This window comes from Chrysochloris asiatica, unplaced genomic scaffold, assembly GCF_000296735.1.
Source record: "Chrysochloris asiatica unplaced genomic scaffold, ChrAsi1.0 scaffold00043, whole genome shotgun sequence".
Taxonomy (NCBI): Eukaryota; Metazoa; Chordata; class Mammalia; order Afrosoricida; family Chrysochloridae; genus Chrysochloris; species Chrysochloris asiatica.
Window position 1 is genome coordinate 1,450,647 of NW_006408561.1, and position 14,190 is coordinate 1,464,836.

The 14,190-nt window shown below is 38.0% G+C and overlaps 1 protein-coding gene across 3 annotated transcripts in view; it reads left to right on the forward strand.

Moving 5' to 3' along the window:
* Window positions 1–7,930, forward strand: part of MFSD1 (major facilitator superfamily domain containing 1) — a 32,482-nt gene extending 24,552 nt beyond the window's left edge. For all 3 annotated transcript variants that reach the window (XM_006861776.1, XM_006861777.1, XM_006861778.1), the window contains 3 exons: window positions 4,361–4,473; window positions 5,933–5,980; window positions 7,869–7,930. In XM_006861776.1, the coding sequence (XP_006861838.1) occupies window positions 4,361–4,473; window positions 5,933–5,980; window positions 7,869–7,930 (223 nt within the window). The remainder of the gene's footprint in view (window positions 1–4,360; window positions 4,474–5,932; window positions 5,981–7,868) is intronic.
* The last annotated feature ends 6,260 nt before the right edge of the window (window positions 7,931–14,190 follow it).

A 14,190-nucleotide genomic window follows, 5' to 3' on the forward strand; every position in this document is an offset into this window, starting at 1 on the left:
TGAACATGCAGTCCAGTTGAGGAAGCGCTCATGGAATAAGTCATTAGAGAGGCATGAGAGAACAAGGAGAATATGATTGCTTGGGGCCAAGGAAAACTTCACAGCATGTGAGTTGTATTTGGAAAGATGAAGGAGTTTCCCCATAGGTGGTTGTTGTTAATTGCTGTGGAGTCGGTAAGATTTGTAGCCAATCTGTTAATAGGGTTTCCGAGGAGTGGCTAGTGAGTTTGATCCTCCAACCTTGTAGTTCAAACCGACCTTGCTGTCCAGTGCTTATCCTTCATTGTAAGAAAGCGTGGGCAGAGGGAACAACAGAATTCCTGGGGTACAAGTAGGCTTGGTCGAGTAACCAGTGGCAGCAGGAATCTAGGAAACTGGTGACAGATGGAGCTGGAGAGAGAGGGTCAAAGAAGGATTTAAGGATTGTTTTCAACTAGGAATAACTCGTTATTTTAAGCAAAATAACTAGAGGCCAAGCGGCCATCTGTTCTCATTCTCTTGAGTGCAGACTGGGATGGCAGTGATGATGAGGGTTGATGGGTATGTTCAGGATGTGTGGGGAGGGAGGAGTAGTCTCAGCTGACTGCTGATGAGATCAGGCTCCCAAGCAGAAAAACAGGTTTATTCTGTCCTATCTGAAATATTATCTACTTCCCTGGAGCTGAGATTATCGGGCCCCCGAGTCGTCAGTCTAAAAGGTAAGTTCTTTCTGAAAGGTTTTAATTCTGCCAGCTAACATGTAACTTTAAAAAATGACTGCACTGTCATTATATCTTAGTTCTGTTATAGTTGAAGTTTTGTTTTATGTAGTTGAAATTCTACCCTATTTTTCTAAAGTGTTATTTGGGAAATATAATCTAAAACACACTTCTTACATTACTGTTGTTGCTGTGTGCTGTTGAATTGGTTCCAACTCATAGAGACCCTGTTTAGGGTTTCTGCATATTTGTGCCCATTCCAAAGAGAGGTGACTGAACAGAATTGGAAATCATTGGACAGTATCATTGATATCACACGCACTTACTGAGGAAGGTCAAAGACCATAGCCTTTGCTATGGGTTGCACCTCAATGTAAAGAAAATAAAAATCCTCACAACTGGACCAGTGAATAACATCATGATAAATGGAGAGAAGATTGAAGTTGTCAAAGACTTCATTTTGTTTTGATCCACCATCAACACTCATAGAAGCAGCAGTCAAGAAATCAAATGACAGATTGCATTAGGCAAGTCTGCTGCACAAGACCTCTTTAAAGTCTTCAAGAGCAAAGATGTCAGTTTGTGGACTAAGGTACACCTGACCCAAGTGGTGTTTTAAATAACCTCTTATGCATGTGGAAGTTGGACAGTGAATAAGGAAGACCATAGAAGAATTGATACATTTGAGTTATGATATTGGAGAAGAGTATTAAAAGTGCTGTGGACTGCCAGAAGAACCAACACATCTATGTTGGAAGAAGTACAATTAGAGTGCTCCTTAGAAGCCAAGATGGCCAGACTTCGTTTCTCATACTTCGGACATATGGGGGAACCAGTCCCTGGAGAAGGAAATATGCTTGGTAAAGTGGAGGTTCAGCAAATAAGAGGGAGACTCCCAACAAAGTGGATTAGCACAGTGGCAATAGCCATGGGCTCAAGCGTAACAATGATTGTGAGGTTGGCGCAGGACTGGGCAGTGTTTCGTTCGTTTGTACCCAAGGTCACTATGAGTTAGAACTGACTCAACAACATAACAGCAACAGTCGGGTTTTCAAGAGAAGCTGGTGGGTTTAAGCTGCTGACCTTGCAGTTAGCAAGTGCTTAGCCTATAAGGGCCATGCCAGATCTCTTTACATTAATCTGTTGTTGTTATTGAGTCAGCTTCAATTTATAGAGACCCTGTATGGAGTTTCCAAGGTGCAGCTGGTAAATTTGAACTGCTGACCTTACGATTCAGGCTGACCTTGTGAGCCAGTGCATTATCCCACAGCACCATACCAGGACTTGTTTGTTGTTGTTATGTGCCATGGAGTCGGGTCCGACTCACAGTGACCCTGCACAGGGTTTCCGAGGCTGTAAATCTTTATGGGAGCAGAAAGCCTCATCTTTCTCCTGCAGAACAGCTGGTAGTTTTGAACTGCTGACCCTAAGATTCACAGCCCGTTCGTAATCACTACACTACCAGAGCTCCAGGACTAGCAACCTAAATATTAAGTAAAAAAGAAAACTGCAGACTGTCTTTATCACTGTCATAGAGTTGATCCTTCCTGTCTCTGCTTACAGATGACATGTGGAGACAGCTAGTATTGCTTTGATTCCTTTTTTTAATGAGTTTGCATAGTACATGGGGCTCATGTTTTACTTTAGGTCATGTTTATTAGCTAAAGCTTTTATAAACTTTTCATTGCAATTTGGGTCAGAATAATCGCAGTTTGTTTACAGAGCAAATCTGTTTCCCATTCAACAATTCAAACACACATTGACTGAAGACATTGATGGCGATGCTCCAGTGAGCATCACTTTTCCCACTTCTTCCCCGTGTGTGCCATTTCCGCTCGTCTTTCTCTCTTACCCCTTCTTGACTTCTGAACTTTCTCTTGGGCACATGCCATCCTTTTAATCTTACATGATTGATAGTTCTAACGTGTGTTTACCTCTTTCGTGCTATTATTCACCCTATAGACCTGTTTGTTGTTTGGCTGAAAGGTGAGTTCAGTTCCATTCTGAAGGGCCACTAAAAGCCATAGTCTTGGGGTTCCTCCAATCTCTAGCAAAGCAATGAGTTTGTCTTTTTTTGTGTGCTTTTGAATGTTGTTCCACATTTTTCTCCCTCTCTACCTCTATTGTGACCCCTTTCAGAGCAGATAGCACCATTTAGTTGGTCTGGTTTCAGGGTCATGGAGTTTGAGATTTGTGTGGTACATTAGACCCCTGGCTGAATTATTTCCATGTGTCTTTGGTTTTCTTCACTCTTCTTTGTTCTGGATAGGGCAAGACCAATAGTTGCATCTTAGATGGCTGCTCACAAGATGTTAAGACCCCAGTCGCTACTCACCAAGGTAGAGTGCAGAACATTGACTCTGTGGGCTACGTTATGACAATTGACTTTGATGAGACTATTGTCCTGAGTCCCCAGAACCCATGATTCATTCCCTCAAGGTGTTTGGTTATGGCTAAGATGATTTCATAACTTTGACCCTATGTATGCTGTACTATATTTATGGATCTATTTGTTGTTGTTGTTGTTATGTGCTGTGGAGTCAGTTCTGACTCAGAGCGACCCTGCACAGGGTTTCCAAGGCGGTAATCTTTACGGGAGCAGAAAGCCTCATCTTTCTCCCTTGGAGCAACTGGTAGATTCAAACTGTTGTCCCTGAGGTTTGCAGCCTGTTTTGTAATCACTACGCTATCAGAGCTCCTTATAAATACATCTGTCGCAATAGCCTGTTTATTCTGGGTGTAGTCCCATTTGCCTCCTCGTACTTGTTCTGCTTGCATGTCTGTCTATGTTTAGGTGAAGCTTTTTTAAAAGTTTCAGAATCTTCTATTTTGTTCTAGTGTTTTATATTGTCTGTTTTTCATGGAAAGTTTCAGTAAGTTGTCAACTGTAGTGATTCTTTTGGATCTCTGATCATTTACCTGAAATTCGGATTTAATTTCATAAATATATATAAAAACACAAAGTCAACTGTTCAAAGCATCAGATTCTCCTTGGAAACCCTATATAGAGTCGCTATGAGTTGGAACCAATTCAATGACACATAGGAACAACAGCAGTACATACACAATAACCCTGGTGTGGCTCTGTAGGATAATCAGTGGGCTGGTATTCGCAAGGTCAGCAGTTCAAAGTTACCAGTCGCTCCCGGAAACTCTATACAGGGCTGCTATGAGTTGGAACCAAGTGGACAGTACACAGCAAGTAAGCACACAGTACACACACACATGCGTGCAGACATAATAACTTTTTTAGAAGTAACAGACAACATTTGAGGCTGAGGCAGCAGATATTAGATTGGGGAAGTGCTGTTGGGAACTTCTGCATAATCTGGGAAGGTTCCCTTACTGAGTGCATGGATTTTATTTCTTACAGCTGCCTATATTTGCTGGGCGCCTGTTTTGTTTCAGTAACTGGGCTTGTTTCTGGAAACACAAGAAAGCCTTGGCCCTTGCCTTTAAGGAGCTCATGTAAAATAGAGTTGTGCTCCTTTTAGACTGGTTGCTTAGTTTCCTTAGCCCTAAGATTAAACTGATCCTGATTAAGGGTAATTCATAAGAAAGATACTAAGACTAGGTGGTTTACAGATACTAATATTTTAGTAGCGCGTGTGTACGTGCAGACTTTTGAGAGTGAAATGTGTTCTGTAATTTTCTACTTGCAGCATGCAGTCCATTCAGAATTTAGGATTGGCGATCATTTCCATCGTTGCTGGCCTAATATTGGATACTCGGGGATATTTATTTTTAGGAGTTTTCTTCATTGCCTGTGTTTCTAGTAAGTATGCCATTTGGCAGCATTCAGCTTCATATAGTACAGAGTGGAAGGTTCACATTTTTATGCTTAGGCATTTGGTGGTGGTGTTCTTTTTTCCACCCTGTTAAGCCAAATCTTAAGATAGAGCTCTCAAAGCTGCTTAATTCTTACCCTGTGGATTGCTTTCACAGCTAGTGACTTTTTGGTTCTCTGAAGATTCACTGATGTTTTTCGAGATTCTTTTCCTTGAAGGCAACCAGGGAGTCTTCCTCATGGACTGTTTTAATTATTTATGGTTTTCAAAAAACATTTTTCCCATTAGAATGGATTTTTTTGAGGAGTCCTGAGTATGTCCTTAGGTAGATAGTGTGTAGATAGTATTATAATTTATGTGTGAGTACTCATGGTTTTTTACTAGGCATCTTAAAAAGTATTTGACTTATCATGTCCATTGGTTAAAAATTGGAAGCTAGGAAACTGCTGAAACAGTATAAAAATAAATCAATGATTTTCCAAAAATAATCTTTACCATACACATAAGTTGTGTTCATTTAGAAAAAAACAAAAACCAAATAAACCAAAAAAATGCCTGTATCAAGATGTCATATATACTTCAATAGCATGTGTTTAACAGACAAACCACAGTGATGTTTTATCAGACTTAATATTCATTTGCAGAGAATACAGAATATCTGTACTTGAAATCATGATTTCAGAAACAAGCACATCAAATTTTAAAAATGCATAGCTTGTTTAAAAAGTAAAGTTTATAAAAATTCAAAACATTAGGTCATGGGAGTGTTTTATTTTGGAGAGTTGGAGAGTGTTATTTTTAAACATTGTCACATGTATTTTATTTCCACTTCACAGTTCAATATCTAGTTGGTTCTCAAATCAAAACATCCATTTAAAATGTCTTTGTTGCCAGATGAGTTGAAAGTAAATTACCAGTATGCCTCACTTAAAGGAAAAAGCCTAGCACATGTGACTTTCTGAGGTCTTTCTAGACCCTGGGATTCTGGGAGTATAGTGGCCATGTTCTAATGTCAGGTTATTTAATTTAAAGATGGACCTGTCATTTTCAAACCTGACACTCCTAATGGACTACTAATTTGCCTTCTGCATACAACAGATAGAACAGGGCTGGCAGCAGTTTTGGGGCAGCTGGAGAAGGAGAAGCATTTCCAAAGGGAGAGGGAGAAATGTGGGGGTGGCATGTGGTCGTCTGTTCTCTCCTGTAGGAGCTCAGCTTCTCCATTTCTGGCCCTGTCCCTCCCACTCTCAAGTAGCCCATGGAGAATAGGGTTTTTAATGCTTTTAGAAATGAACAATAATGTGCATAGTATTGTTTTTATTTTCAATGCCAGTTAGTATATGGTTTGATTGTGTCTAAGCTTTTCTTCCTAATTATGATTACATAGGAATCATAGAGAAGAACTATGTATTTTTAAAGGGCTTTTTGTTTTTTTTTCATCCTTAGTGTCACTTTTGTTTGTGGTCTTACTCTATTTGGTGAATCGTGCCCGGGGTAAGTGCAAGTTTTTCTTTTCAAACTTCAGTGGATCATTTTGTGGGGACCCTGGGTTGCCTGCAGTCTTCTTTGGAGGACAGTGTTGTGGCTCATGTAATGACATTTATTCATAGAGATAGAAACAATTTAATTATGTAACATAGGATTATGTACATTGAACCTTCACATCTGTTTAAATTGTCATTTCCTTCTGACCAGTTCAATATATATTTTGTAATGTCAAATTTTTTATATTATTTGTATATTATCATAAAGAAGTGTGACACATTCTTTCATAACTTAGTATAGCCAAAATCCCTCTTGGATTATTGTCTTATATAAAAAAGAAAAAAGAAGTTAGCAAGTTTATAGCAGCAATTTTAAGGTTGAAAATGTTCCATTTACATTAGAAGGGGCAATTTTTAATTTCTTTTGCTAATATATGTACCATCTGTGTTAGTGCCTTTTTCTTTCTTTTTTATAGTCTTCACGTTGCCATTTTCAGCTTTTCTAACTGTCTTGCTCCTAAAGATGCTATCTGCTTGTTTGTTAGTTACCTTTAAGTCAGTTCTGACTCATGTGACTCCCTGTGGGTGGAGGTCGTGACCTTTCAGAAGCAGATTGCCAGGCCTCTGTGTGGGTTCGAATCCCCAGGTTTTAATTTCTAGTTGAGTACATAACTGTGGTGCTACCCAGGGATTCTATCATCCCCTTTGCCGAATGTAATACACTGTTTTAATAATTTTAAATGTTTAAAATTTTAAATATTTATGTTGTTTAAATAATTTCAGGACATTTCTTTTAATTTCCCTTGTTTTTCACTTTTGTTGAATATGAATTCAGTGTCCCAGTTAACAAAATCTGTAGTAAGGTCCAAACTAAAAAAAAAGTTCCTGAAAATAAGACTCCATTCTCCCTTATTCTCAGGAACTTTTTTTTAGTTTGGACTTACGCACTGCTACTGATTTTGTTAACTGGGACACTGAATTAATATTCAACAAAAGTGAAAATTAAGGAAAATTCAAAGAAATGTCCTGAAATTATTTAAACAGCATAAATATTTAAAATTTTAAACATTTAAAATTATTAAAACAGTATATTGCATTCTGCTAAGTTGATGACAGAATCCCTGGGTAGCACCACAGTTAACTGCTCAAATAGTAAATGAAAATCTGGTGATTCGAACCTACCCAGAGGCACCTGGGAAGAAAGGCCTGGTGATTAATGGAGTCTTGGAGCCCTGGTGTGGCTCTGTGGGCTAATGCATCAGACTGCAAAGTCATTTGAACTGCAGGGTTGGTGGTTCAAACTCACCAGCTGCTCCTTGGAAACCCTATACAGGGTTGCTATGGGTCGGAATCTACTTGATGGCACTTAACAACAACAAATGGAATCTTGGTGTGGTGATGTAGGATAAGCACTCAGCTGCTTACCACAGATTGGTGGTCCAAACCCACCAACCGCTCCTTGGAAGCCCTATATTGCATCACTATGAGACAGAACCCACTTGATGGCACTTAACAATAACAACCACAATAATGTATCACATAAAGATTCTTAAAATATGTTTTTTTTTCCTTTGGGAAGGTTCCAGTAGATAAAGCAGTTTGTTTTCATCTTCCATAGCTTTTTCTGTTACTTACAATAGTAACAGAATGTTTCAGGAGTCTTAGTGGTGCAACTCCACTTGTGGCTCTGCGGGACTAAAGATCTGGTCATCTGTTCTTATAAAGATTACACCCTAGGAAACCTTATGAGGACGATCAACTCTAGCATAAAAGGTTGCAATGAGTCAGTATTGACTCTACAACAAACAACATAATGCAAATGTTTGTGTATTTTTGAGTATGAATTTTACACCTATAGTACTTATACTAAAAAGATTCCATGCTTATTTATGTTTTAGGTGGGAGCCTAAATTATTCTGCGAAACAAAGGGAAGAAATCAAACTTTCCCATACTGAGTAAGTTTTATGAAAAGGAAAAGTGTGTTTGTTGAAAAAATCTAACTTGTTAGCATTTTATTTTAAGGTATTGACTTTGGATTTTTTCTTGAGTCTTAAGAGCTGACTGTTATGTGTGGGATATTATAACAAAACTTTTACTTCAGAGAATTTTTTAAAAATAAAAAGATGGACTTCAAATTGCTTTCTAAAAGGTAGAAACTTATAATACTTATAATTTATAAGAGGAAATGCTTGTTTTAAGTCCCTGGGCTGGACTTAATCCCTCCATTCTCTCTGATTATTTTTCTTAAGTTTTTAGGTGCCACGGGTTTGCACTGACTCTTAGCAACCTTACTACAGAAAGAAACACTGCCTGATCCTGTACTACAGCTGTCCTTGCTGTATGATTGTATTGTTGCAGCCACTATGTCAATTCTCTAGTAATTCAGATGATTGATTGTCTCCTAATACTGTCTGTGTTCTCTGACTTGTTTGGGGCATATTAAAATATGTGTTGTTGTTGTTGTTGTTGTTAAGTGCCATTGAGTCAGTTCTGGCCCATAGTGACCCTATATAGCATTTCAAGGAGCAGCTGGTGAGCGTGAACTCCCAACCTTGCAGTTCAAATGGCTTAACCCACAGCACCACACATGGTGTGAGTGAGGTTAATTAATTTTTTAATAAGTATGTGGTAAAACAGCTGCTTTTTATAAGTATGTGGTAAAACAGCTGCCAATAACCATTAATACTAGAAACATAGGATGTACGAAGCATTAATCTATGAAAACTGGAAGTTGTCAGAAATGAAATGGAACGCATCAAATTCCATATCATTGGCATTAGTGAGCTGACATGGGTGAGTAATGACCACTAACATTCATATGGTTTACTGTGTTGGGAATGACAGATTGAAGAAGAATGATTGTGTTGTAAAAAAGAACATTTCAAGATCTATCTTGAAGTATAATGCTGTCTGTGATAGGATAATATCCATATACCTACAAGGAAGACCAGTTAATACCACTGTTATTCAGATTTATGCTTCTGCCACTAAAGCTAGTGATGATGAAATTGAAGTATTCTACCAACTTCTTCAGTTCAAAATTGATCAAACATGCAATCAAAATGCATTGGTAATTACTGGTGATTGGAATGGAGAGGTTAGAAACAAAGGGGAAAGATTAATAATTGGAAAATATGGCCTTAGTGATCAGTATGAGGCTGGAGATTAAATAGTAAAATTTCGCAAGACCAATGACTTACTCATTTCATATACCTTTTTGAAACAACATAAAAGGCTACTGTACACATGGGTTTCACCAGATGGAATACACAGGAATCACATTGACTATATCTGTGGAAAGATGGTGGAAAAGCTCCATATCATCAGCTCAAACAAGGTTGAATGTAGAATAAACCACTTACTTATATGGAGGTTTAGGCTGAAGCTGAAGAAAATTAAAACCTGTCCAAAGATCCAAAATATGACCTTGAATACGTCCCGCCTGAATTTAGAGACCATCTCAAGAACAGATTTTAAGCATTTTAAGCATTAGACATTAATGACCGAAGGCCAGAAGAATTGTGAGATGACATCAAAAACATTGTACAAGAAGAAAGCAGAAAGTCATGGAAAAGACAGGAAATAAAGAGAAGACCAAAATGGATATCAGAAGAGACTCTGAACTTACTTTTGAGTATAGAGAAGCTAAATGAACTGGAAGAAATGAAGAAGAAAAAGAGCTGGGCAGAGAATGTCAAAGGTACTTGAGAAGACAAAGTCATGCATTATAATGAAATGTGCAAGGACCTGGAGTTAGGAAACCAAAAGGGAAGAACAAGCTCAGCATTTCTCAAGCAGAAAGAACTGAAGAAATAATTCAAGCCTCAACTTGAAATATTGAAGGATTCTATGGGCAAAATACTGAGTTATGCAGAAAGCATGAAAAGAAGATGGAAGAAATACACAGTCAAAGAGAAAGTATTCAAGAAAAAGTAAACCCTATATCTGTGTATCTGGGTAGTCTCCTGGTTAAGAATGAGATGATTTCCTAACTATGTCTTTCAGAATTTGTAGGTTAGTCAGAATAGGTGCATACAGTTCTAACTTAGTTTTATTTTAGTGCAAGAAAAGGCTTGAAGCCTTTTAGTGATTTAAAAAGCTGCATATGCAGTGAGTGAAGGTGATTATGATGAACAGTTTGTTTTAAGTAGGGGTTGATTCAGCCCTCAAAGCAGGTCTTCAAAGATGGCAGAGTCCTGCTTAAAGATAGCAGCTTACCGCACCTCTCTGGGTATTTGTGGCTCCCAGAGTCCTGACAGTAATCCAGCCTCACACATTAGGCTCTTGAAAGGGCTCAATATACCTCTTCCGAGTTTCCCATGCCAGAATTTTAACCTGTAATTTTTCCCATTCCAGTTAGCATGGAGAGTCACTAAAGCTGTAAAATTACAGTCTTTTCCTGTTTCTGCTTCAGCAATAATAACAGAACCTGTTTGAAGCCCCATATTAAAGGACAAGTAGGAGTTGTCCATAAGTCAGAAGTTCATAACCTGCAGAATATATGTAATAGAGAAACGTATAAAAGCTAAAACCTCAAAATATGAGGGGTCTTCAGAAAGTTTCTGGAAAAATGGAATTAAAAGCTAATGGAATTTTCCAAGAAACTTTTTGAGGTCCCAATAGCACTAATAGGTAGAGGTGGCGCCGTAGGATAAACACTGGACTTTGAACCACAGGGTCAGCAGTTCAAGCCCATCAGCCTCTCCATGGGAGAAAAATGAAGGTTTCTGTTCCTGTAAAGATTTACAACCTTGGGTCAGAACCAACTTAATGGTGCTTCAACAACTACATATGAACAATTATTTTTAAATGTTAGGGTTTTAAGTGCTTAATTTTTTCTTTGATTTTTTTTTGGGGGGGGTTTCCAAATGTTCTACAGTGACCCTGTGTTACTTTTCAGATCAGAAAGAAAAGTACAAAAACCCCAGCAAAATAAGTAACTTTTAATATTTGTCCCTACATGACTTGTGATGTTTGTGGTTTTCATTTTGTAAACCAGACAGGGTTTCCTGGTGATTTCCCCGTTGTGGTGATTGATTGCATTTTGTTTTGCAGATGAGAAGTTTCATCGACTGTCCCGAGAACTGACTGCAGGCACCATTGTTTTGAAAGCCTCCACTGTTTTTTAATTTAGAAATTTGTCATTGGGAAAAATAATTGACTGGAACGTTATTGTACTGAGGGTTATTTTAACCTGTTTCTTTTGTCCTCTGTGTCACTGAAGAATTCTTTGGTAGAATTGATGGATCAATAGTGAAGAGTTCAGAAAATGGCTCTGGGACATCCAAGCGGACTTTAGTAAGGACAGTAAATAATGAAAAACTTTGGCTCTTGAGATCATTTTCATTAAGTATATCTTAGGGAATGGCCTTTAAAAAAAAAAAAATCCTAAAGGGAAAAATACCACCACACACACACACAAATACTTTAGAGGTTCAGAAGGGTTGTTTTTATAATTAAATGATGACATTGAGACACTATTTTCTCTTACCTTTGTAAAAGGTATTTTTGTGGGGGAAATAGCTTCATAGTCACAAATAGCCGATTATGTCCTGCTTCTTTATTTCCAAGCACTTGCTGAACAGTGACCTTTTTTTACCTCTGGGTTTCTGAGGACCCTAACCACTTTGGGACATAATTTTATGATACGAACTTTATGTTCAAGGTTTTTTATAATCTGTTTAATGACAAAAAGTGTCCTTCAAATTATGATGATAATTGCATATCTACATGGATCAATAAAAATGTTATAAAAGGAAGAGTTGATGTCGACTAGTTTTTAAAAAAATATGAAAGCACTGATTTTGCTTTTAATTCATAATGGGAGATCATCTCTCAAGAAAACTTAAGCTGGCATAAAGAACATTTGTCTAATAGTCATCGTCTGTCAAAGATTATGGAGTAGCTTTTATTAAAGCTAAGGGATTTTTTATGTGTCTTGCTTCTTTAGGCCTGCAGATAATTAAGCTAACATATTTAGCTAACTGCGTTGTTTAGGAAAAATGGGAGCGCATCATGTGTTTAAGTTCTGTAACAGAATGAAAGTACATTCCTTTCATAGGATAACTTCATTGGCATCCTTTTTCTTTCTGTTGAATGGCTTACTGTATCCGTATTCAGGCATTAGTTCTCAGACCCTGACTGCCGTGTGTCTGTTCTGGCAGAGAAGACTATTGGTGGTGCAGGAAGAGGCTTCACTGGTACGGGAAACTTGTTCGGCTGACTTCACCTCCACCTTACTCTCTAGATGGCACTGTGCTCCAGCCACATTCAGCTGCGTACATTTTTTTTAAATGTGTCATATTCCTTCTCTCAGATGCTTAGGACATGTTCTTTGAGGCACACCACAATCTTGCTTTACCTAATATGTAGCAGAAGATTTTAGCTTCCAATTTAGTTTCATACTTCCTTGGCCAGACTGTAGGGCAGACTAGCTCCATCTAAAATCTGTATGGTCTTCTAAAAGCTTTGTCCCTTTTCTTATTCACTCACCTCAGTTTATAATGAAGAATTTGTGATGGAGTATGTGTGTTTGTATTTGTGTGGCTGTTGCTGTCTGTCTTTTCCTTTAGAAGCAGTTATGTGTTTGTTTTATTAACTACGATTCTATCTATAGTGTATAGATGTTATTGTTAAGTGCCTTCAAGTTGGTTCCGAGTCATAGCAACCCTGTATAAGGTTTTTAAGGAGTGACGGGTGGATTTGAACTGCTGACCTTGTGGTTAGCAATCCAGTGCTTATCCTGAAGCACCTCACCCACCAGAACTCCAACTGTAGTGTACTGTTGTTGTTAAGTGCCATTGAGCTGGTTCCAACTCATAGCAACCCTGTATGGGGTTTCCAAGAAGCGGCTGGTGGGTTTGAACCACTGACCTTGCAGTTCAAACCGACCTTGTAGTCCAGTGTATTATCCTGCAGCACCATACTAGGACTCCATGATAGTGTATAGCCTAAAATAAACACAAAATAAGTATTTATTGAATGACACTTTAATAAAGGAAAAGTAAATTGGAATAACCCTTGGGATGATAAATTGGAAATATAAATCAAAATAACTAAAAGGGAGAGTATGGTGGGCTGTATAATTTTTGTACCAGTAATAGCATTTCTAATCATTTGTCCTAAGGAAACAGAGAACATACGTGTATATTGTTGTTGTTGTTTTAAGTGCCATGGAGTCAGTTCTGACTCATAGTGACTCTGTATAGGGTTTCTGAGGCTTTTAAAGCTTTTCAGGACTCCCCTGGAGTGGCTAGTGGGCTCTAGCTGCAGACCTTGTGGTTCACAGTCCAGTGCTTATCATATGTGTATATATACATATTTAAATTATCTTCATTTTAAGATTGTGTATAATGGCTTAAAATAACAACTCAAATTTAGGAAAAGAATTGTTAAGTTCATCCTTAAAATGAATTATACTGAAGCAGTCACGGAATGGTTTTGTCAGAAAACACAAAATGCTATCAATAGTACTTTTGGTTGAAAGACACTGCTGCCACTTTTACAAAACCAAACACATATGTCTGAAGGATATGCACACAGCTGATTCTACCTTATTATTATTATTATTTTTAAGTTTTTTTTGTGGATTGAGTGAAAGTTTACAGGGCATATCATCAGTTTTACATTCAACAAAATCATATACCTTGTTTCATTACATTGATTATAATCCCCTCCATGTACCATCAGTTAACAGTATTTTTCTCTACCTACTTTAACTTTTAAAAAACACACAAACAAAAAAACCCACTCAGGCATATATAATAATTTACATCTACAAAGGGCACATTCTGCAAGTCTGCTCCTGGCCACCAGCTCTTAGTCCTTCTCTTCTTAGTCCATGAGTCTAGAGTCCTCAGCCACTCCCCCTCTCCATGCCCCCATCTCTGCCTCTATCTCTGGCGCTGCTGCTTCTCTGGATAAGGTCCCGCATTCTATTTGTACGTTCCTTTCTTGATGGTCCTAGGATCCTCTGTTTCTGGACTGTAAGATTAACTACACCCCTTTTTTTTGTTACAAAACTTCTACCTTTACAATTGTGACAGTCGCGATTAGTCATGATAACAGTTATTATTCACTATTGAATATTACAAATCTTATCCCCATCTCTTTTCACCAGACCCATCTAGACAAGATGACAGCTATTCAATGGGGACTCTTTCTTTCCCCTCATATTCTTAAGCTAAACTCCCTCTTGAAACCTTGTAAGCCAGTCACTT